Source organism: Stigmatopora nigra, chromosome 10 (assembly GCF_051989575.1).
Source record: "Stigmatopora nigra isolate UIUO_SnigA chromosome 10, RoL_Snig_1.1, whole genome shotgun sequence".
NCBI lineage: Eukaryota > Metazoa > Chordata > Actinopteri > Syngnathiformes > Syngnathidae > Stigmatopora > Stigmatopora nigra.
The window spans coordinates 10361480-10384162 of record NC_135517.1 but is presented as its reverse complement, the minus strand read 5'-3'; the positions used below and the strand labels follow the sequence as shown (position 1 = coordinate 10384162).

The window sequence follows — 22683 nt, the reverse complement described above, 5'->3', positions numbered from 1 at the left end:
CAAAACTTATTTTAAAATACAGGTTCAGCCCTTTGCAGTATAGTCAAATTAATAATGTTTTTCTTTGAGTTATTGATGTTGTAGTGACTAGTGCAGATGGTGTGGGATCAATTCCCTACTCTGGCTCACTCAGCACTTTTGCAATTGTGGGTGCAATTGGATGTTTGTCTCTGTGTTTCCAATACAACTGAATGATGACCAGTTTATGGTGTAGTATGCCTTCTGTGCAATAACTTTGGGGTGTGCAATAAAAATGTGCAATATCTTAGATTGTGCAATATTTTGGAAATTACCTTGCCCGGACGTAACTTTTTATATTTTTATATTACTTGTGTTCTTACTGGGACAAGGCGCTTTGTGGAGTAGCACCACCAATTTTGAATCAAAATAGCTGTGCTAAATGTGCCGTTCACAAAAACATGAAAATGAAGCCATGAGACCATTTCCATTGATGCCTTCTGTGCAGACTAGTCCTAATACAGTAGCTTTGGCTTTACTCTTAGCAATGAAATAACACAAGCAGTGAAACGAAAGCCAGGCTTCTGTCCAAATCCAACATGGAAATGACTGGGAAGGCTTGTCTAGTGATGTGTTTTCAACACCATTCGCTTCCACATGAATAATAATAATTTATTAAACAGCGTATGCTAAGATTATTAAAAAGGAGATCTCAAAAAATAAACAAGTGAGAGCATGTCTGTGTGATTTATTTTGAATGTGGTTACTCTAAATGCTGGATTATATGAACAGGTTTATTGTGAATGGGCTTTAAACAAAAAAAAGAAAAAAGAACTGTAATAAAAACGTGTTGCAGTCCTGCTCATATTATGCTTGAGAAAAGAAATGTACCCTTGAATTGAACAACAAAATTCTGTAGTGGTTGCACATTTTTAAATCAATTTTATTATTAGAAAAAAATCTAAGCACAAATAAAAATATAGTTAAAGCCAAACATCAAATAATGGGATACAACTCTTAATATCAAGTACATATTAGTGTTGTAAAGACATTACATAACAAGTAGATACATATGTACAAAAATCTATAGATTAGGAAATAATACAATTAGATAGTATCTTTGTAACTATTAGTGATAGTACCCCCACAGTATTATTTAGAGACACTGACAGCAATTTGTGTCTACATTATTAATCAACTGCAATTTTCATTTGTTCTTTAATGAATGAATAGTAATTTAAATAATCCTGGTTACTATTGGTAACTTCAATCTATACAAAGTGTTGTAAAGCGTATATTTCATAACTGATCAATGTTGGAAAAACTGTTTTTGTGTGAATTGAGATTAGAAAACAGTTCTATGCAATATTATACGTTGTGGTTTTGATTTTATTATCCACTGCTCTCAAATAATCTGGAAGAAAGAAAGAAATAAGACTTGGCTCATCAGAATCACAAATAGATGAAATTATATTCAACAATGCTTTAGTTCTCAGTGTCACTATACATACCTGTGGTCATTTAAACCTCAGTGGACTTGCTGACATTTGAGTTCTGTAAAAAAATACATAATTCCTCATGTTTTATATCAACTACATGGTTACAATATCATGCTGACGTGTCAACAAATGTAACCAAGGTTAATGAATCACAACACTTTGGTACTACACCTTGGCATGCTGTGCAACTGCTGATTGGCTCTGCTTAGATGAGCCACAAGCTCCAGTTGAATTGGGCCTTGCTGTCTCCCTGACAGTGATGGTGGAAGGGCAGGCTGAAGATGTGACTTCAGCCTCCCTTTCCAGTACCGAACTGTGAGCAGAGCAGCTGAGACCACTGACACTTTCTCCTGAAGACTCGGAACTGTCCACTGCACAAAGACAAGACTGATGGTCAAGTTTGGGACATCTACATAGTCACGTTTGTCATTTAGGTATAATACTGTCTCACTCAATAGACTTTTAACAAAGCACCTGGAACCCTCTTTTTGCATTAGCCTGCCATTTAGAGTATGGGAAATACTTTTAATGACACCCAACATGTTTGACAAAGAATATGGTACACTTTTTTTATTAATTATATCTCTGCCTTTGGTAAAAATGGAGCTGTCTTAAAGGAAGATATTGCAAGAAGCCACTTAGAACATTTTGATGGATAGTGAGTGGCAATGACTTTCTCCTGATCAAAATAGAAAAAGTGTAGTTTTGAGAGTGAAAGAATCTAGAAGAGATGAGGAGTCAGAAAAGATGAAGTTTGGGAGTAGTTTTCTCATTACAAAATGAAGTTGTAAAAAAATATATTTTGAATACACCATATAAGGAAATCACAAAGACTGTCTGACTAATCCAGGGGTGAGCAAACCAGTCCTTGAGGGCCGCTGTAGGTGCAGGTTTTTTTTCCAACCAATCAGGAACAGACATGTTGGCCAATGAGATTTCTGTAGAAAACAAGGAACACCCAACTGCACTGATTGCAATTGTATGACATCAGATTAGTGAAAAGGTGTCTTCTTTCTGGTTTAGGATGAAAACCTGCACCCACTGCGGCCCTTTGTGGAATAGTTTGCCCAACCCTGAACTAATCGGACAAAATTGTACGTAGTGATTCATCAGTTTATGGTTGAAATCAACAATTACACAATAGGTTGTGACTCCCACTTTCAGGTTCCATGTCGTCCTGAAGAACTCCCGTTGTTGATAGGTATCCTTCAAAGCCGTTTATGTGCATTTTCCTCTTTGGCCCACAGAAATATGCTGATGGGGAAAGGGAACCCAGTCCTGAAGAGGAGGAGGAGGATGACGTACTCCGTGAAGCAGCAGATTTTGACCGCTCCCCAGGTAGGCCGTTGTGTAGCGCATATGATCCAACAAAGGGCAGGACCTTATTTTCTATGGGGAGCAGCAAAAACATAATTTTCTACTGTATTAAGCTGATTTAAATATAAGGTTGCAGGTGAACTTAGGACCCAAGGCCAGATATACTCTGGAATTGTTTTCTGAGAAATGCAAGATACAGGCAAACACTCTGCCTATTTATTGCAGTAATCAGTATTAGTTTACCTCTTGCCATCAGTCCACAGTCAACAGCTCTGTCACTGATAGCAGCTTCGCTGGGTTTGATGTCCATGAAGGGCTTGTTTCCAATTCCCATAAAAACTCTCTCTTGCATTCGGACTTCTAGTGACAAAATGGAAGAATGACGTCATAGTAAGAAAGTGTGTTTTTGTATTTTTCCATTAGAATTTTACCCCGATTATGTAGTGCCTGATCCCAGAGGATCCGTTCCAGGTCCTTAGTCCAAGCCTCCTTTACTTCTCGACTAACTGCTTGCAATGTGTATGTGTCCTGGAATTTTCGCTTTCTGAACCAAATCTCAAAGCAAAGGCCACTGTCGCCAGTGTTTTGGGTCATGCCAACGTCTGAAGTCTGAGCACAAACACCACAGTCTGCATTAGTCATTTCTGGGGTGGGTGCAATGCTTGCTGAACATATAAATGCTGCCTTTACAGGGCAATATTTCACAAAGTTTAAAAAGGTAGCATTCATGCAGCACAGTGTCATCTGGCATCTACTTAAAAATAAGTGTTGGTCCTTGAAAACATTGATGCGTATGGAGTGAACATGGTCTACTAAGCCACTAGTTAGGTCTAGCCCTACTTGCAAATAACGCAATGTGCTCAAATTCAGACTTGTTGTTATTGCAGAAATAACATGCACGGATAGGTGTACAAAGCTCCAGCCACAAACTTGTTGCATAAGGGGAAGTGCTGTCAACTCACAGGGATTCTCATTTGTTAGTAAAACTCCATGAGATCATATTTTTTTTTTACAAATTAGTGAGTGTGTGTACCTTGAATGATTGTTTGTAGACATATGAGTCATTTCCCACATCTGTCTTCCTTGTCTTGCTAAAGAGGATGAGCTCTTGAAAGAGGAAAATATGACGGCAACATTTTTTCTTCCGAAAGGTAACAGAAAATTCATCCTGGCGAATGAGCTGCCCTTGCTCCTTGAGATTAACCTGCAGAGCAAAGAATGCATTATACTAAATCTCATTCTGATTTTTTTGCATATTTTGGAATCAAATCCATTTATCTACAAACGGATAGAATATTTCTTGCAAAAAATGACTTATGATGGAATGTTAATGACGTTTTTGCACGCAACACCTTTGGACCAGATGGAAAAAATATGTTCATTTGAAACACTTTCATTCAGGCCCGTAATAGATTAATGATGATAGATTTAATTTTTTTAAACTCTACTCTATAAAGAATCCTACAGGGATCAATGAATTAATAGTATGCCTCACATCACATTGGCGGATGGCATCCATGGCAAGCAGATTGTTGCCATGTCTGAGCTGGAAATGAACAACCTCCAAGGCAGCTTTGAGTTCAGACAGCTCTCTGGCTTGAGCTGGCGTACACTCTCCCATCAGGTCTTGGAGCAGCAGACTGTACTTGCTGATACGCTGAACTGGTTTCAATAAGTAAGACCACAGGTCCATTTTGTCTCTGAGATCTAGCTGCTTTTGCTGGTGGAGAAGATTAAGAGCAATTAAGAGTTTTTAAAACATATTATGAAATTTAAAATCTAAATGACTGCAAACTTTAGTATAGCTACACCACAACAATATGCATGGACAATAATAAAACAGTTAAAATAAATACCACTTATAGTGTTGGTAATGTCGGACGTTCTCACTTGCACTAAAAGTGATTTTGTAATTAACTTTCCATATAGTTGACTATTAAAGAATCAATATAATCTTGTCTATGATCTATATAAATAGTGATCTTTCATAGATTGAAAAATGGCTTTAGATAAGAGTATCAGAGTTTTGGAGCAGAATACCATTACACCATTTGAAGAATGGTTATTCCTAACAGTACTTGAAATATGCGATGCTTGCGTGCAAGTTAGTAGAGTGTAAGATGAGACAGAGACCATTATATAAAGTCAACAACTATTATCTCCATCTGCATAAGTTATAAACTGTTTTGGGGAAAAGGATAGATAGGAATTCAGAGCATACTGCAATTTACCTTGAAGAAATTCTTTCCATGATTGATGAGAAGACTATCGGACTGCGGTTTGTTCTTGCTGTAAAGGGCATATAAAGTAAAGTTCTCCCTCTAAAAAGGGAGAGAAAAAAGGGAGAAGTATCATGAGATAAAAGCATTATTACTCTTCCACTGTACCACACTGACACATTACTCGATGTATTTTATGACATTCTGCTATTTTATGATAGCACCTTTTTTTGTCACTTTTTTCCCACTTCAACTGTAGTTTAGTTTCTTATAATACGTGCAGTATTGCTATCATTCTTTGCTTATATCACCTACATGTCGTAGGAAGCAGCGTCCCACCCTGAAGGGTTCATTCACACAGTTCTGCAGCTCACTCAGGAAATAATGGTGGTGGAAGTCATGCAGTTTTTCAAGGTTACCAAAGATGATTCCCTTCTGGCCTCTGAGATCCTGCGGAACGTCGCTCCTCTCTAACTCGGGGAAATAATATTCTCGTACGTAGCCCAGAGCCTTAACATATTCTTTCTCTGTGGTCAGAAGTTCCTCGATGATCTTACGCAGTTTCCTGAAAATACAATGTATTTTACTGTAACCTATAGAGCTCCGTTTTCTGCCAAACAAAAACTTTTATTTCCTGATTCTTTTTATATCAATCCAAGTTAAGAGTGGAACTTACAAAGCATTACTTTCATTGCTGTCTGCTGCGATGAGTAATATCCTTGTTACATCTTCAGAGCTTTGAGTTGGGGCAGTTTGTCCTTTGGTGGGGGATTCCTCTTCGCCCTTTCTTGATTTGAAGCTCGGAATTGCAATGCGGGAAGTAGGCAGATTTTGGCAAATCACTGAGTTATGTTCCAATCGTTGCTTATTGCTATGAGAGAGTGGCTTTCTTGGAGTAAAATCCGAGAAACCAAAGGCAAATTGTTTATGAGTGCTTGTATATGATCCCTCACTGAGGGAACGACCCAGGGCTTGATGTCGTGTAATTCCAGTTTCCCCTGGTACTGCCCTTCTCAGGTCGACTTCACTAGAGTGTCCTCTTCCTCTCATTTTTGAGGCAATATGAATGAGGACATTTTGTGAACACGTGGGAGTTTCTCCTATTCTTAGTGGGGTTAATTTCACATCTTGTGGTTCTCTTTTTTCATTCGTTTTCAAGGATGCAGCTGCAGTGTGTTGAATTTCAACTTCAGGAACATAAACTGCAGCCTTTTGAGAGGTTTGTTCTGAGGTCAGGGAGCATACAGACTCCCTAATTTCTGTCTTATTCTCCATTCCTCCATTTTCCTTTGGAGTTTTTAAGGCTGTGGTCTGTTGGCTCTGCTTCTTATCTCTGCATGCCTTCTTCTTCTGCACCTTCTCAAGATGATGCCGTACTTGTTGGCATAGCACCCAAGCCGCATACCACACGCTCATCGCCCCCGAGGACCCTGACCTTAAAGAACAGGCCTTAGATTTCAATGCCTGGAAATGTCGGGTTGAGAATTCATCACCTAATCTCTCTTTATACATCTGTAGTGTGCTGAGATTGACCTCAGTCAAGTAACACCCATGCTCTAGCTGCTCTAAAAAAATACTACATTCCTTGGCCACAACAGTTGCCTACACAGAGAGAGAAAGTAAAGCATTAAATGTAGACTTTATATCAACTCAAATCATTCAGAATCAACCTAAAAGATAGATAGCAAAAGGAACCTGATCACAGAAGTGGTGCACTTTTGAAAGTGTATCCACATCTTTGTGCGTCTGCTCCACACGTGACATGAAGTCATCTACATTGCACTTGAAGGTGTTGAGGAGCATCTGAAAAACATCTGTGACTGGATTGGGTATAGCGGTACCCACGTTTTTTTCTGCTTCCGTCACTAGAGTTATTGCGTATTGTTGTTTTTCCTGGAAAAGAGGGTATAGTAAGTTTTTTTTTTACCCCACTTCTCATATCAGTCACCCTCAGCATCCTTATAAGGAAATATCTACCTTTGCTTGAAGGAGGAATTTATCAAACTCCTGCAACAAGTCTTCAATGCACACATCGTTTTTGGTAAAATCATTCAGTCTACGTTCCCCTTCATCACTGAACCACATAGAAGACTGTAGAAAGAAGGACTAAATGACTGTACAGAAATAATGCATTACTTCAACACACTATACAAACAGAACAGGCAGTACCTCTTTAATTTTTGCATCCAAGTCTCTAATCACAAAAAGGAGTTCCAATTGCTGAAGTGATTCATTTGATCTCATCACCAACATGTGCAGCTTCTCTTCCACTTCGTTGTACATTTGCGTCACTGATTCCAAAGAATCTCTGCGTGGGGGGACATTTATTTTTTTTGTGTATACATGAAAAGACAAATATACAAAGTATTAGGGTTCCACAAAGAAGGTTTGAAAGACGCACTTTTCGGCCAATTCCCTCAGGTGTCATCACAGAAAAACAGTTGATCTGCATTACATTTTGATATTAAAAGACTAAACCTTTTTCTAATGATTGTACAACTTCAACCTTCAGATAAAAGTTGTAAAAATACATAACTTAACATATTTTCGTTATATGTATGAATGCAGCTATATTATGCTTTTTACATACGTAATCCCTGTCCAGATGTAGCTCAATTTCTCATAGGTGATGTTGTTCTTGGACCAAATTATAAATTCATAGTCAGACGCAAAATCAATTATGACAACACTAATGAATGACATCAGTTATTGTAAATTAAAAAACACAAAACAGTGGCGACAAAACATGGTACCTGTAGTCTTCAGAATGTGGAAAGCGGAATTCTTCTCTCCTCATCCTTGCCAATACGGCCCCACCCTCTCTCTGTAACATAACCAATCGAGCATCCCCTAGCACTTCTTTCATCAAATCTCTCTGTTCCTGAATGCACTGACGTACTTCCTGCATCGGTAAAAACATTTATTTGTGAGAACACATTTATCACAAAAACAAGTTTATCAGCATATTATGTATACTATATCTATTTTCACCTCTGCTGTGTCCATGATGCTGCTCTCATTGACTTTAGTAATAGCTCTCTGCAACAAACTGTCAGCCTCTTTCAAATCAGAAACGAAACCAACCAATCTCTGAAATGGAATACAGTTCATAATTATTGGAATTGAAGATAGATTCAGTTCATGAGAACATGGGGTATATTTATATTTAGAATGCAATGTCATCAGCCCATTTACAGAAATGACGGTCCCTACTATCTTTTTTCCAAACATGGAAATATTCCACATTAAAAGGGAATGTGAGGCTTTTCTTTGAAAGTTGATAGATTAAATTGGTGTGTTCATCTATACAGGAAGGCAAACCACCTCCTTTCAAATGTGTCTGTTCATACATGACTGAAAGATAAGCAACACTCTGTCCAAAACGTCCCCTCGGTCAGTTTTAGATAGAAACTGCTTCCAAAAGTACATTTAAGTCCTCCACCCTGAAGCCTCACTTCTTCCTCCATCATTCATCCACATACACGATTTTACATCAGTCACTGTCTTTCATCTCCTCTGATTTCCATTGTCTGCCTACACTCTGCTTATCCCTACACTATCTGATAATTCCAGACTAAGTTTTGAAATTACTGTTGGTTAAGGTCATTAGAAAGCTTTCCTGTTGAGTAGGCCTGCACATGTTCATATGGGTAATAGACTGACCAGTACAAGTATGTGAAAAGAAAACACAACCCAGTACTGTATCCTATCTGCACAGCAGCCCATCTCATTAATCAGTACTCGACAGAGGGTTATTTATTTATATTGGTGTCATCGACAATTCGTCTAGTGAATCAATTGTTTTTGGCATTATTTTAACTTGAAGTGGTCTAATTATGATATATCACAGTAAAAATATAGGAAACACAGGCTCACATGCTAATTTCTGTCACATGCTAGAAGGGCATTGAGTAAAAATTACTGTCCCTTTGCCTGCGATTGGCTGGCCACCGATTCAGGGCGCCTGGTGCCCGAAGTTAGCTGGGATAAGCTCCAGCACCCTTGTGCGGCCCTTGTAAAGATAAGCGGTTCAGAAATTGAATGAAGTTGAATTGAATGCTTGCCCCTCTTCCCTCAAATAACAGCTATTATATATAATAAAAAAACTTTTAGATGGGCTCCCCCTTGTGAAATTCAAGAGTATCTACTGTCGTTTTTTGTATGCCTCTCAATGACTCTGCTGAGGATTATGGAGTTGTTTGTATTACCTGATGGAACTGCAGCCATTCTGTATGACTGTAGGTGAAGTTTCCTCCCAACTCACAGGTCAACTGCGAAGCATCCAATGTCTTGTGAAGGCCCTTCATAGACACCACCAAGTCCATCTAACATAAAGCAACAACAGTATGCAAAAGGCCAAAGTAGCAATGATTCTACTCCGTGACCGACTTTGACATTTCTTACCTGCAGACCAGGGTGCTTTTCAGGCCGTGGAGTTGTATCTTTATCCACCAGCACTACAATACTGTGGACAGCATGAAGTGCTTGCTCCTGTTGTAAACAGAAAAATCTTGTCTGAGTCTGTGCAGACTCATGAACAGCAATTTCTAAATACAATTTGGTCCTCTGACATTACATTATGAATTAATACAATAAATGGACTACACATTAAAATGGATTTGCCAGGTATTGTCAGGCTGTAGACAGTCCTCAATCCTTCTTAGGATCCAATACTGTGCATTTAAAATGTCTTATTTGTGGTTTTAACTCACAAATGGAAGATCCTCTCCTGTTTCATCTAATCTTTCACTTTTCAAGACTCTTTCTAACATATTACGTATTGTTATTTCAACCTGCGCCATGAGTAGTGCTTTGTAAAGGTGAGGTGGAGGAGACTTCTTCCTGGCATCTACCACCAAAGTCATTCCCAGCTCTCGAACATCTTTCCTAACAAAATAATGAGATCACATTAAGGCATGTTCAAACATGTCTGCTTTATAAAAGATGCCTTTGTTAGAGAGCAGCCTTTGACCGAATCGGTAATCATCTTTTTATCATTAGATCTCTATTTGACACAGACATAATAGCCTGCATGGTCTTGAATAGTCCAACACGCGTCAGTCTGTGCTAATTCCAACACGGGACTGCATACCAGAGAGTTGACAGCCATCCTGGCTACATACTATAAGTAATGGAAGAGGAGAAGTTCAATTGGTTCTTAAAACTTCAATGGCTTTGTGAGTGTCAGCAGTATAAACAGCGCTCCCTTGTCACCAAGATGGAAATGGCAACATAAATTGCATATACTTTTCCATTTATTTATTGATTGTACTTTAGAATTTTCCACATATCAAACTGCACTGTAGATACTTAAAATATTTACATTGTACTGCTCTCCTGTGGCCATAATAGTTACTGCATAATCATCAAATTGTGTGCATAGCCACCACCAGTGGTAGAATAAATAAAATTGTGTAATAGCTATGTATATTTATATGCAATTATGAAAAATAATAGGTTATGACTACAGTAGTACACACTTTGATTTCCATCTTTTAGCAGTCAAGTGTTTTACCAAATACTTACTGTACTGTAGTACTATATACTGGATATTAAACACATCAATTTTATCCGCAAATGGGGGAGGACTCTATTCAAATATCTCTTGGACGTCCGGGGTTATTTTTTACCGGGTCTAGCCGGTCCTCGAATATTTTTTGTTATTTAATTGTTGATTGATTTTGATAGTTTTGTTGGTTGTTTCCTTTTTGTGGTTGTTGTTATAGGCTATGCATTCATACACAGTGCTCCTTTAAGTTCACACTATAATATTTTATACTGTACTTGGGTATGGAGTGGAGATAAAGTAACAACTCGCAGAGATTCTGTGCTGAAAGAGAAGGTGAATTCCAGTCCTTGTCACAATGAACTTCCACTACTGCCCGGCCAGTCTTGTCTCGGCTGCCTGGGGGTGAATAAATGGAAACAGGATTATTGAATAGCAAAGTCCCAACATAACATTTCAATTAAGGATATTTCAGAACGTTGAGTCAAAACTATCAAGCTCCGTTAATGGGAACCAGTTCATCTCTTGTTGGTGATAACTTAAGGCCAAGTACCTGGTAAACAAATGATAGCCAGTTTGAGCAATTCGGCGATGCTTTTGTCCATGGGACTTTGACGAGAATCAGGTGGCATACAGCTGGCCGATGAGAGCTGAGGGGAGGATTTGACTTCTGTCTTTGAGTTCTGGAGTCTGAGATGTAGTCCATCTGAAGTGGAGGGAGAATCATCCCCGCTTGGCTGGAGGTCTGTCAGTAAGCACAAGCTAGATGTTTTTAATTCCCCATCCCTAGTACTTAAATCAAAGTTTTACAATCAGTCCATGTTTTGACAGTTTCTCCCTGGGCATAAGGGGAAATTATTTATTTTGAATTACAACACCATCAGCTTTGGCATCTTAATAATACTCATGATAGAGTAAGGGACGACCCTTGATAGCCTTCTTTAAACAATTCCAGATCCCCCAAGTTTCCATGTCACTGGATGGCTGAGAATATGCACACCTTCACAGCTGTGTTTAAATCTTCCTAAATGTTCACAGGCCCACCGTAACTAAACACTGCAGAGGCCAAACTACTAAGCCAACCTTTGATTTTAGAAAAATCTTAATTGGTCTCTATTCTGAGCCAACAAATGCTTTCTATGCTTTCTGCCTTTGCTGCTTTAATAGCCCGTGACATACTTATCCTCGACCAAGATCTTGCTCTTTCTTTAGGAGCAAGGGATCACATAGGCCAGTGGGTGCATAGGGCATATTTTTCATTGATGTTATCACGCACGATAAACTACAGGGCATCAATCTATCAGAATTCATTCATTCATGAGCATAACCCAGCTAACTATGCACAGAAGGCGGGTTAACCCTCAGAGTTTGTTGCCAGCCAACACGAGGCGGACATGCAAAGCACTCAATCACTGTGACGCTCCATTAAAATGTCTTCATTTAAATGGGGCATAGATGACTATTTCCTGTAATCTTGGCGGTGTAAATGTATTTGCTACTTTGCCAAAAGAATGAAAGATCCATTGGGTATATTATTCAGCTTTAAACTGCCTTTACAAAGAGCCTTAATGATGTGTGACTTAAATGAAGCGGAGAGTGTAATGGTATTATCCTCAAATGTTCTAGAACTTTTCCAGTGTTTACAAAGACAACATGCAAAACTCTTAAGGTCACCATTTGAAAAGGGAATCTGAAGGGCTTACCTTTTTTGTGGGGTTTCAGTTTTTCCAGTTTTGGTGTCATTTGTTCCAGCTGTTGAGTTTTCTTGCACTGCATCATGCTACTAATTGTCTCAGGGTAAATGTCACTGTGGCTTCTGTTATTTTGTTTGTAGAAAATGGGACTTCCTTTAGGGGTGTCAGATACTGTTGATAGAGACCGACACATGGATTTTTCTTTGCTTGACGATTTCATGACATTCTGATTTGGCATTCTGTCCAGATCATCGCATGCATCTAAAAGCAAACCGGCTCTCTCCATTTGCTCAGCATGAGAAAGAATTTTGTCAAGAACTTTGTCACTGTAACTGACACCAGGCGATGATTTCACAATAAGTGGTGATTCCTTTACAATGTCCTCTGATTTATTGCTTGTGGGCACATTTTTGTGGCTAGAGCCAAAAGTTTGAGTTTTGGGTTCAATGCAGTCTTTGTTTTGGCAGAAATCATGGTGTAACATTGTGGTATTTGAGTGGTTACAAAACTGTCCAAGGTCATTGTTTTGGTCCAAGTCTTCACATAGGCTGACCTCCTCTAGTGCTGTTAGGAGGTCAATGCCTCCTTTTTCGAAAGGGACGGGGTTTTTCAGTGCTGCTAGGTAGGATTCCCTGTACTTGAGTTTGACATCCTCTTCTAGGAGGTCTTCCCCTAGCTTTCCCTGACTGCATGGCACACAAGGCTCCTCTGCATACTGCAAAGTATGTCCACAGAAAACGTTACTCACCAGGGGTGTGCATACTGGCGGTCTGACTGGTTCAACAAAGACCGAATTTGGTAGATTTAACTGGCCTCCATGTTTTGTGGCAAACTCTTTCCCTTTAGCAACATCCACCAAGTCCACATAATCACCTTCAATTTCTGGATAGTGGTGGGTATCCCATGTGTTTGGGGACACCCAACCCACAGGTTTAACTAAAGATTTTGAATACGATTTGGGGAGTCTTTTATAATGTTCTAATTTGACCAGTTTGGAAGAACTATCCGCAGTTCTTAGAGATGCAGACACCCTATCTTTTAACGAAAGAACCCGTGCCTCCAATGGCAAAGTGGATGCGCCGTAAGTGCTGGGAAATGATCTAGACTTTGGCTCAGGAGGAACTTCTCGATGAGTGGTTATAACCTTAGGCTTGTCCAAAAACTCTGGAATGGCTACCTCTGCCCACGGCAACTTTATTACTCCTTGATCAGTACTAAGTATGCAACGAGATAGAGGAGCCCCTTGGCGGCCATCATTGATGTCTCTCAGCCAGTCTTCAGTGAAAATGAATGGGTAGGAAGTCTCAGGGATCGGGATCTCCTCCACTTCCCGACATCCGGCTTCCAGGAGGCTTTTGATGACGACATGAGCTGCCTGATCACCAAAGGGCTCGACTTGGAGATAAAAGTCTCCCGGACGCAGCAGCAAAGGGTTCACAGGTGCTAACTGAATGACTGTTTTGTCATGAAGACAGAGAGGCCAACCCTCACAGCGGAAAACCACATCTGAGTATCCAGCCTGAAAACGTAAAAGCAGAGATTAAAGTATTTTCGCTTATTATGATTATTTAACATTCTGAAGAGCATCACCTTCCCATTTAATTCCAAAGATGTAGTTTGTGAATGACTGTCATTGAATGAGTATTTTTTTCAATTTTTGGATGGAGACATGGCATATGCATTACTTACACATGCTGCCTGTTGTACACTTTCCAACAGGTGTTTGGAAGGAATGAGGAAATCCACGAGGCACTGTAAGGCATCGCCACGGTAACGTTCCTCAATGATGCGGAAGAGCTGGCTGATGACGATGGGCGCTGTCACCTCAAAAGGTGGGTAGAGGGTTGACAGGGCACTCTGTATAGACGAGTCCAGAGATTCTGGATTCTGCACAATTAAATTGAATGCTTTTATTGTCATTATACTACTCCATTAAATAAAACAAACATCAACTAAGACTAAAGAGGAAACACATTGCATGTGTTACCAGCTATTAGAAGAAATGTTAAGTTTATTATCAGAACTTGAGTGCTCAGCTAAAGTTTAACAGCATCTCACTGAAACAGTATTGTTCAAGTTACTCGTTATTTATTCACCAAATTCGTGTTGACATTTGAAATAATGAAGTGCAGTTGGTTATAATAGCTTTCATGAAGCTGCTCTGTTAAAGACGGTACATAAATGGATTAGCTTTGTCCTTGCAGTCGCATTGTTAGATTTTCCACTACACTACACAGCCCCTTGCCTCTGTGTACACAGTTGAAAAGAGCCCCCTTTTATGACTGTGGTAACCTTGATGTTCTAAACTCAGTTTATCTATTAAACAAAATAAATTAACTTGTACTTATTTGTAATATACATATATAATAATATATTATTGTAATCCTACTCTCAATTTCCTTGTTAAAACAGAATCAAAGACCGTTACTTAAAACCTTTTTGATGGGAAACACACTTCTTTAGTCTTCTCTCAACCAGATCCCAGCCCTAAAGGTTTTTTTAATGCTCCTCCCAAGAACAACTGTACGGGTTCTAGCTCATTCCATGACCTAAGGTAAACTATGAAATATATGATAGCTGTCTCGTCTCAACGCATATTTTGGTTCACATCTGCTAATTCAACAGACGTAAACCCAAAACACAAGGGCAAATACAGTATATCTGCCATCCTTCACATTTATTCTAAACATATCAAGTACAACCAATCAACTACTACAGTTTTGGACTTAAAATTCATCTTCCTAACTAATTGCAGCAGCGTGTCTGCTATTCATATGACTAGTTCACAGAGCCCTACTGTGTTAATCTCCCAGGCCCACAAAGAAACCTGTTTTCAGCCCCTTCTTCATTTAGGCTGACAGGCACACCAAGACCAGGGCTTGACCCAGAGTAAACACATTGCAGCAGCTTCAAAGACCGCACACTGGGTCTGATGCTGGTGTGGCCAGTATATTTGTGGTGCAATAGGGACTGAAGTCATAGCACTTTTTCATTTAATAACACTGGAAAGAAAGTATTTTAATGTACTTAAGTATGTTGTTGTTGTTTTTTAAACATTTGATCTATTCCGGTTTAGTATCTCTTTAGATAGCCAATGCGCTAAGAAGAAAAGAATGTTTCCTTTTTTTGTGTGCACATCTGTAACAATAGATTATCTAAAGAAGAACAAAATACCACAGAGTGACTCTTGCGCTGTAATTCATCACAGCTGCTTTGTGCTCTACTGAATGTGTCAGAGCCTGCTATCAAATCGTTTTAAGCTTTGAAGTGGCTTGATATATTTGATTTCTCAGTGAAGAGGCTTCCATTCTTTCTAACTTTTGTTCGGCACTTCTTGCCTTTTCGGGGTACTAAATTAATTTATCATATCAGTGATGAATCAAAATTCAACCAACACTCAACTGCAGTATCTTTTTTAACATTAAACACAATTCCAATTCATTCATTCCTGACATTTAAATACACTTTCAAACCTTCATAAAAGGTGTTTAAAAAGTGGCATGTTTCAGGCATAGTAGAGCTCTGTGGGTGGTTTGGCCAGTGATATTTACAAGCATCACTATAGAAAGAGGCACAGAGTATTATTAAGCAGTTTTTCCACTGAGCAGTCAGTCCTTTGCAGGATAGGTGGGATAGCATAACATTTGGGAGTATTTCTATCACTCTGTACACTGACTCGTAACAGATCACTAGGTGGAAACCTATCATGCATTTTAAGATTTTGTAGAGGCATTTTACTCAATCCAGGCAGCTAAGAGAGTTCCTTTGATCTGTCAAACCAGGAATAATCCAATTTATTGAGAGGTTCTGCCGGGAACATCTGTTAGAGTGCTCTTTTGGAGGAATTTTGACACTCATATTCAGTAGAACTTTAGTGAAAAGACTGACCCAAGCTATGAGGCTACTTAACAAACCAGACCATGCCTTTTAAAAAGTCACTCAAACATTCAATAACACAGTTAAGAGCCCATCATAAAAAGTGAGGTTGTCAACCTAGACATATATTTCTATTGCTGTTATGCATGACATGGAATCTTTAACATGTATAGAAATCATGTTAAAAATGGTCACTACTTCAAATATTTCTGTTATTTTGTTGTTCTAGAATGCAAACTAAAGACTATAGTACATTCCTGCCTGTGCATTCTACTCCCACTATGTAATATTTCCATCTTCTATTTCAGGTGAAATTTATTTCGTCTAATATAGCTATGTACCTACCTACCTGCCTAGGTAAACAATATTTCTTTTGCCGATTCCAATTCCCCCTCCAATTACTACTTTGAAATTGTGTTTGACCTCTCAAGTTATACAAGCATTGACAGAAACACAAAGTTCGCCGAATGCAACCAAAAAGTGCATCCTGTTTAATTTACTTTTGGCTGAAAAACCAAAACAGTGGCCACTTCTCGCAGTTTCACTCCTACAAACATTCAGTGGTGACTCGTATCGCAGCCTTTTATCTGGTTTGAATAGACTGCAGAATTGAGAAGCCACATTCTATAGCTGCCTCATTAAATTTAGCTTGAAAAATGGACATACTCGTCCCCAGTAAAGTTTATTCCGTATCATGTTTTAACATACACATTGTTTTACTTACAAATAGTATTTTTTTTCCATTTTCTTTCTTGATTTATTTGTAAGCTGCATGAATGTGTCTTGAGTACTTTACTGGAATTGAATAATACATATATGCTCCAACAAAAATGGTTTGAGGTCATCAAGGACATCTAGAATTCATACTTGAGGCACACTGGATGATGTCAATTATGGGAAACAATAAGAATTTTAAGTGCAATACATAGTCTAGCAGAACCATCTATGTTATTTGCATTAAAGGCCACAGCTCTCTTTGTCTTGTCTGCCATTTAAGACCCACCTTGGGGCTATAGCTGCTTTTGTTTCTTTGTATTGCCTCTGGCTTTGGTTCAAACAAGCGGATTTGAGCCCTAGTAGAAACAAGTAGTAGTCACGATTTGTAGTGCTGTCTCTCTCTGCCATTAACCATAAACAAGACAAAAGGTTAAAAGTATACTAGTCACACTGTGATTGCAGTAGGGATTAACTAAATGGACACAAGCTCTTAGGAGTCACAACGTATTTGTAGACCTCATCACTATCCTCCCAAAAAAAAAGAAAAATGGATAGAAAGTGACTTCCAGGCAAATGTTAGCAACACAAACACTGACTTGTGATGTATCCTGCATGTATAGACAAGCCAGCACATCCAGGGGACTTGTATGAAAACAGCAAACCAGCCGTTACAATAGACACTGACAGTTTGACAACAGAGTGCTGATGTGATGGACACCTGGGCAAGAACTGAATAATGTCAAAAAGGAGAAAGAAATGCATGCAATGTCAAGAAAGTAGAGAATTAGGACAGAGGTACCACAATGGCTTAAAGGCTTTAAAAAATGGCTTTACCTTTTTAAAACAAGTTGATAGTACCATATCAGTTCTCCTATCTATCATTGGTCCTAGGTCATGACTTTGAGTCCATAATTGAGTTGCAGCTACTTGACATAAATAATTCATTTGTTATCCCTATTCTTGCTCATTTTGACAAACAAAAAGACTTTAGTGTGACCGACAAGATTCATTTTTTTTTGTCAGATTTACACAACATTGTTTGGGGACATTTTTCTGTGTTCTGATACACAATATGGCACTGTTAAGAGAAACATAGTACCTGCATGGAATCAAATACGCAGAGATAAGAATCAGGTCTCTTCCAAATGTGTGGGAAAAAATCAACTATGCATTTGATGCACGTAGAGTAAGAAGAGGTCTTTAAATATTGGGATATGAACACAACTTGTGTGTTTTAACTCCACTCACAGCTGTAGTTTGACTGACTTGAATTTATTTGATATATTATACTACTTTGCCTTTAAAAGAAATCTCTGGTTGCTTGCTCAATATGTTTTGCTTCATTGTCCAGCTGTTTTATTAAGCAACATCCAATGAATTAGGACACATTTGGCTGATTATGAGCAAAAATAAATAAATATTTCCCAAGACACAGGGAACCCATTTATTGCCAGCCATAAATGCCTACACAATGGGACTACCGCCACCATAGTTCCCTGATGAGGTGGTATAATATAACAATTCTGTCGAATAGTAAGGTGAATCAAGTCTACAGCAATGGGATATCTTGAGTAAATATGTTATATGATATCTGATGAGTTCTAAAAAAAACACTATCAAATGTGTTTATTTAACAGCATTCTATTTCTGACTCCTTTTCAAAATCACAACAATTATAAATAAAAAGTTATTCTGTTGAATAACAGCTCATTTATATTCTTTTCCTTTTTTTATACAGAAATTATAGAGCTTGTATAAACCAATACAATAAATCATGTCATCCTAGCCCACCTCACATAATTCTATACACATGGAACTAGGAATCCCATGTTAGTGTGCCTCCTCCACTCATTCTTTGTCTGAGTAGAAGGGAGTCACAGTTGTCTTTGTGTGCGATCCATTCTTGTTAGCATCAGCTGACAGACACTCTATTCAGAGATGACATTTTAAGTCCATTTAAACGATAAAAAGCCCATCTAAGACTGGGTGGCCTGCATTGCTTCTGTTCTCTCAAATTTGAAAAAGAAAGAAAATCCCCCTTTTTGTTAAGGCATGGTTAAGATTCCTATCTGTTTATTCTTTACGTGTGTGCAGACATCTCCATGAATCAGCTTAAATTTATTTCAAAATCGTGGGTGTATCAAGGAACATTAATATTCCATAAAAATGTGACAACATCCTTGCATGCATTACAATCATTTGATTAAATCATCCATTAGTAATCAATGTGTACATTTGTTTAAAAACAAATTAAGTAACTGGGGGGCCCGGCTTGTCAAGTGGTTAGTGTGTCGGCGTCACAACTCTGGGGTACTGCGTTCAAATCCGGCTTGGTCCACCTGTGTGGAGTTTGCATGTTCACCCCAGGCTTGTGTAGGTTTTCTCTGGGTACCCCAATTTCCTGTCATGTTCCAAATACATTCACGGTTGGCTGATTGAACAGTCTAAATTGGCCCTAGCCCCTGCCTCTGGCCCAAAATCTGCTGGGATAGGCTCCAGCAACCCCCGCGACCCCAGTGAGGATTAAGCGGTTAAAAAAAATGAATGAATTGATGGCTATACTTACTTATTTAGGGGCTTGCCAGCTTGGGATTTTTTTAACGTGTAAATAATGTGCTTTGACTCAGTAATGGTTGCAGAAATCTAATGGGAGAAATTAACCAGAGATTTCAACTATTCCTAAAAAAAGTTACAGGATACTTGGCATATATCCAATTATAGGAAGCCACTCAGCCAACAGGAAAAGAAAATGCAAGAAATCAAACAAAAATAGCATATGATCAAATTCAAAGGGGGAGTCCAGTCCAACTTTTTCCTTTACTAGTGTAACTATATGAACCTCCGTAAAGATGATAAAATTCTTTAGCTGTTTAAATGCACTGCAAGAGTTTGAAGACTAACTTTAAACATTGGGGGAAGGGCCCACTCCTTGAAATCCAGCTGCACACATATCTTCTATTCATTCAGCAATGGCTCTGTTTTGAAAACACAGTGCATGGCACTTGACCCACTTTTGTGAAACAGAGACAATAAACACAGTTAAATTATTACCCACAGCTCTGAAATATATTTGCTTACACTGGTTGAAATGAAAAAAATTGAAATCGGCTAGTTCACTTGCGTAGGGTACATTTGTCCTTCAAGCAGATGTTTTTTTTTTCTCGTAGATATGTCAGTAGAAATTTGGCAGAAATCAAAGTGGCAAGGAAGTATGATTTTGCTTCCAGGTAGAACTCATAATTTAAAGTGAAGAAGTGATGATGTTTTCTTGGCAAGGAGGCAAGCTACTGATGGCCTTCACTTGGCCACTCATGGAAATGAACACTGACAAAGAAGGCATTAGACTACATTAGAAGTGTATGTAAATTAGAGGAGCATGGCCTGATTTACTTGCACTGTGCACGGGTTTCGAAAGGTGTAGGGTTTTCTTGGTATTTTTTTGTGTGTGTGTATATATATACTATACTAGCTGCTGTCCATTCATTAATTCATTTTCTGAAAAGCTTTTTTTTTTCCCTCAGTCGGGTTGTTCCTCAAATTTAACATAGTTTTGGTCCTGGGAGCCACTGTATTATATTCCAATCAATTTTGTAGTCTTTGTAAACATTCATGTTAGATCTATATGTGATTAGTTGGCATCTAGTCCAAGGCACAGATAACTTTACCTAGAGTATATCAAGACTCATTCCCAATTTACCAAGTGAAAACTGCACTTTCACGCTTGCACCATGAATTTTTATTCATTAAATTAAAAAATGGCATTAAATCCACTCATAAATAGTGGTCTCTCCATCTGTTTTCCTATAGATAATGCTTAGACTTCTTACTGGACATCTGGATGAAGTATATGGAAAGGAAAATACTGAGCCAGTGACTAGTCTTTCCCGTTTTCTCGATTTACATTTGCTTTACATACGCTTTGATATATGGAAATATAAAACCATCGAAAAAAGAAGACTCTATGCAGTGATAGTGATCATTTACAACTAAACCAGCAATTCAATTAACAGACTCCCAGATAGTATGGGTTCGCACACTTGCCACATTAGGAATGCTAGATAGAATTTAGCTATGAGCAAGGAGAACTGCCATCTAGACATTTTTATTCATCAAACCTGCATACTATATTGTAGAGAATGAGTCAAGTCCATTCATTATCTTAATAAGGAGAATATTCCGTTTACTTGTATATTTGTATATTGTGTGCAATGCCAGGGCGGCCCGGTTGCGTGAGTGGTTAGCCCAGTTCTGGGGTCCTGGGTTCAAATCCAGGTCATGTCCATCTGTGTGGAGTTTGCATGTTCTCCCCGAGCTTGTGTGGGTTTCCCCCGGGTACTCCGGTTTCCTCCCACATTCTAAAGACATTCACGGTAGGCTGATTGGACACTCTAAAATTGCCCCTTGGTATGGATGTGAGTGTGCATGACTGCCCGTCTCCTTGTGCCCTGCGATTGGCTGGACACCGATTCAGGGTGTCCCCCGCCTGAGATAGGCTCCAGCACACCCCGTGACTCTAATGCGGATAAAGCAGTTCAGAAAATGAGATAAGATGAGGTGTGCAGTTCCACATGCGAATGAGCCTCAAAAGGAAAACAACAATTTGAGAGTTCAAACCCCATGACCTTCAGGAATTTCAACCACTTGGAACATGTGATTTTAGAAGTTTGGGGATCCCTTTTTACAATGCTAGCAACCTGCCTTATTTTTTCCAAATAACATAAATAAACTTTGCTTTTAATCTGTAGCATGTTTGTACAATAGGAGATCGGTCCTCTGCGGCATGAACTGTTGAACTGTGAAGCCGCCGAGGCATTTTTACTCCCAAAACTCCCTCCACTCACTCACTGAGGAATTTGGCCCGTCCGCATGAATCGAAGTCTTTTAAAAAAGTGAAGGACTTGTGGAAGCTTAACAACTGAGCCTGTACCGCTCTCTTTGTCAGTGTTCTCACACTCCAGCAGCTTGAGATGCTGCGGACTGCCGATGGGAACCAGTCCCACCAAGTGTGCTCAGGACAATACAAAGTTTTTTAGTCATTCAACACGCAACATCCATTTTATGTGTAGTAATGTATGCAGATACTTCCCTTGGGTGGGCCTGTCTTGTAATTAGACACTAAAGACGGAACCTGATTAAAGTTGCAAACACACTTGACTTAGACAAAGAGGCAAACATCTAGGTCAGTGGAGTATTGACATTTGTGAATCAGATCATAACAATGACAAAAAAAAGGACAAATGTTTGCATTTACCATCTTCACAGAAGCTTCTCCACTACCAAGCAGCAACTTTGATTAAAATCCTCCACAGAGACGCTCCCTGAGATCTGCGCTGAGAGACTTTCCATGTTTGCTGCAATAACAGAAAGGCTGTCATCTGTTCAAATCTGCCCACATGACAGTCCTACTGCAAAAGTGACAAAAGCCCCGTGGTTTCGTCATAGAGTTTAGCACCCCAGCAATAAGAGGTAGAAAAAAACAAAAAACCTAGTCTCAAGTCTCCTTGTTCATGTCTCTTTGACTTCTCTCAGTGTTGTGAGCAAGCTGGGGGTAAACTGGGGAGAGAAAGAAGGAGGCAGAGTTAGATTGTTAGAGGGGGAGGAGAAAAGCTTTCCCTTTTGGAGGAAATCCCCCTGGAGGCTTTTCAGTTTCTTCCTTCTCACACACAAACGCACCACGTTCGCACAATCCATGCTGGTTTTATCACACACCCAAACACACCCTTTAGCCGAGACATAATATCACCCAAGAGAAACAACCGACTCTGCACAAACACCGATGGTATGCACGTTTTTTTACACAGAGGATGGATTTTTCCTGCAGATGGGTCCGTGCAGATGTCTACACACTTCATGAGGGAGCAAGCACCCCTTATATTTGGCCCCTTTCATTCTAATTT

The 22683-nt window shown here is 39.1% G+C and overlaps 1 protein-coding gene and 1 long non-coding RNA gene across 5 annotated transcripts in view; one reads left to right on the top strand and one right to left on the bottom strand.

Moving 5' to 3' along the window:
* Nucleotides 1-877: 877 nt before the first annotated feature.
* quob (quattro b) lies at nt 878-22320 on the bottom strand. 2 transcript variants are annotated; one of them, XM_077726944.1, is made up of 24 exons: nt 22038-22320; nt 13883-14080; nt 12203-13712; nt 11053-11244; nt 10778-10898; nt 9787-9880; nt 9398-9484; nt 9202-9318; nt 7985-8083; nt 7747-7895; nt 7163-7301; nt 6971-7084; nt 6689-6886; nt 5670-6595; nt 5309-5558; nt 5006-5095; nt 4270-4494; nt 3808-3978; nt 3206-3383; nt 3018-3134; nt 2595-2846; nt 1629-1828; nt 1470-1512; nt 878-1372 (listed from the first exon to the last, which is right to left on the bottom strand). In XM_077726944.1, the coding sequence occupies exons 1-23, from the start codon at nt 22038-22040 to the stop codon at nt 1480-1482; spliced, it is 5463 nt and encodes a 1820-aa protein (XP_077583070.1). In that variant the 5' UTR covers nt 22041-22320; the 3' UTR covers nt 878-1372; nt 1470-1479. The 2 variants fall into 2 exon arrangements, with proteins under 2 accessions (XP_077583070.1, XP_077583071.1); XM_077726945.1 differs by having other exon boundaries at nt 2616-2846.
* Nucleotides 2356-22683, top strand: part of LOC144203479 (uncharacterized) — a 29602-nt gene continuing 9274 nt past the window's right edge. For all 3 annotated transcript variants that reach the window (XR_013327695.1, XR_013327696.1, XR_013327697.1), the window contains exons 1-3: nt 2356-2551; nt 2705-2795; nt 13913-14025. This is a non-coding gene — a long non-coding RNA (uncharacterized LOC144203479). The remainder of the gene's footprint in view (nt 2552-2704; nt 2796-13912; nt 14026-22683) is intronic.

Coding starts and splice junctions, on each gene's coding strand:
- quob (XM_077726944.1), bottom strand. Junction 7,085..7,162: donor TGGATGCAAAAATTAAAGAG/GTACTGCCTGTT, acceptor TTCTTTCTACAG/TCTTCTATGTGGTTCAGTGA. Junction 5,559..5,669: donor AGCAATGAAAGTAATGCTTT/GTAAGTTCCACT, acceptor TTGTATTTTCAG/GAAACTGCGTAAGATCATCG.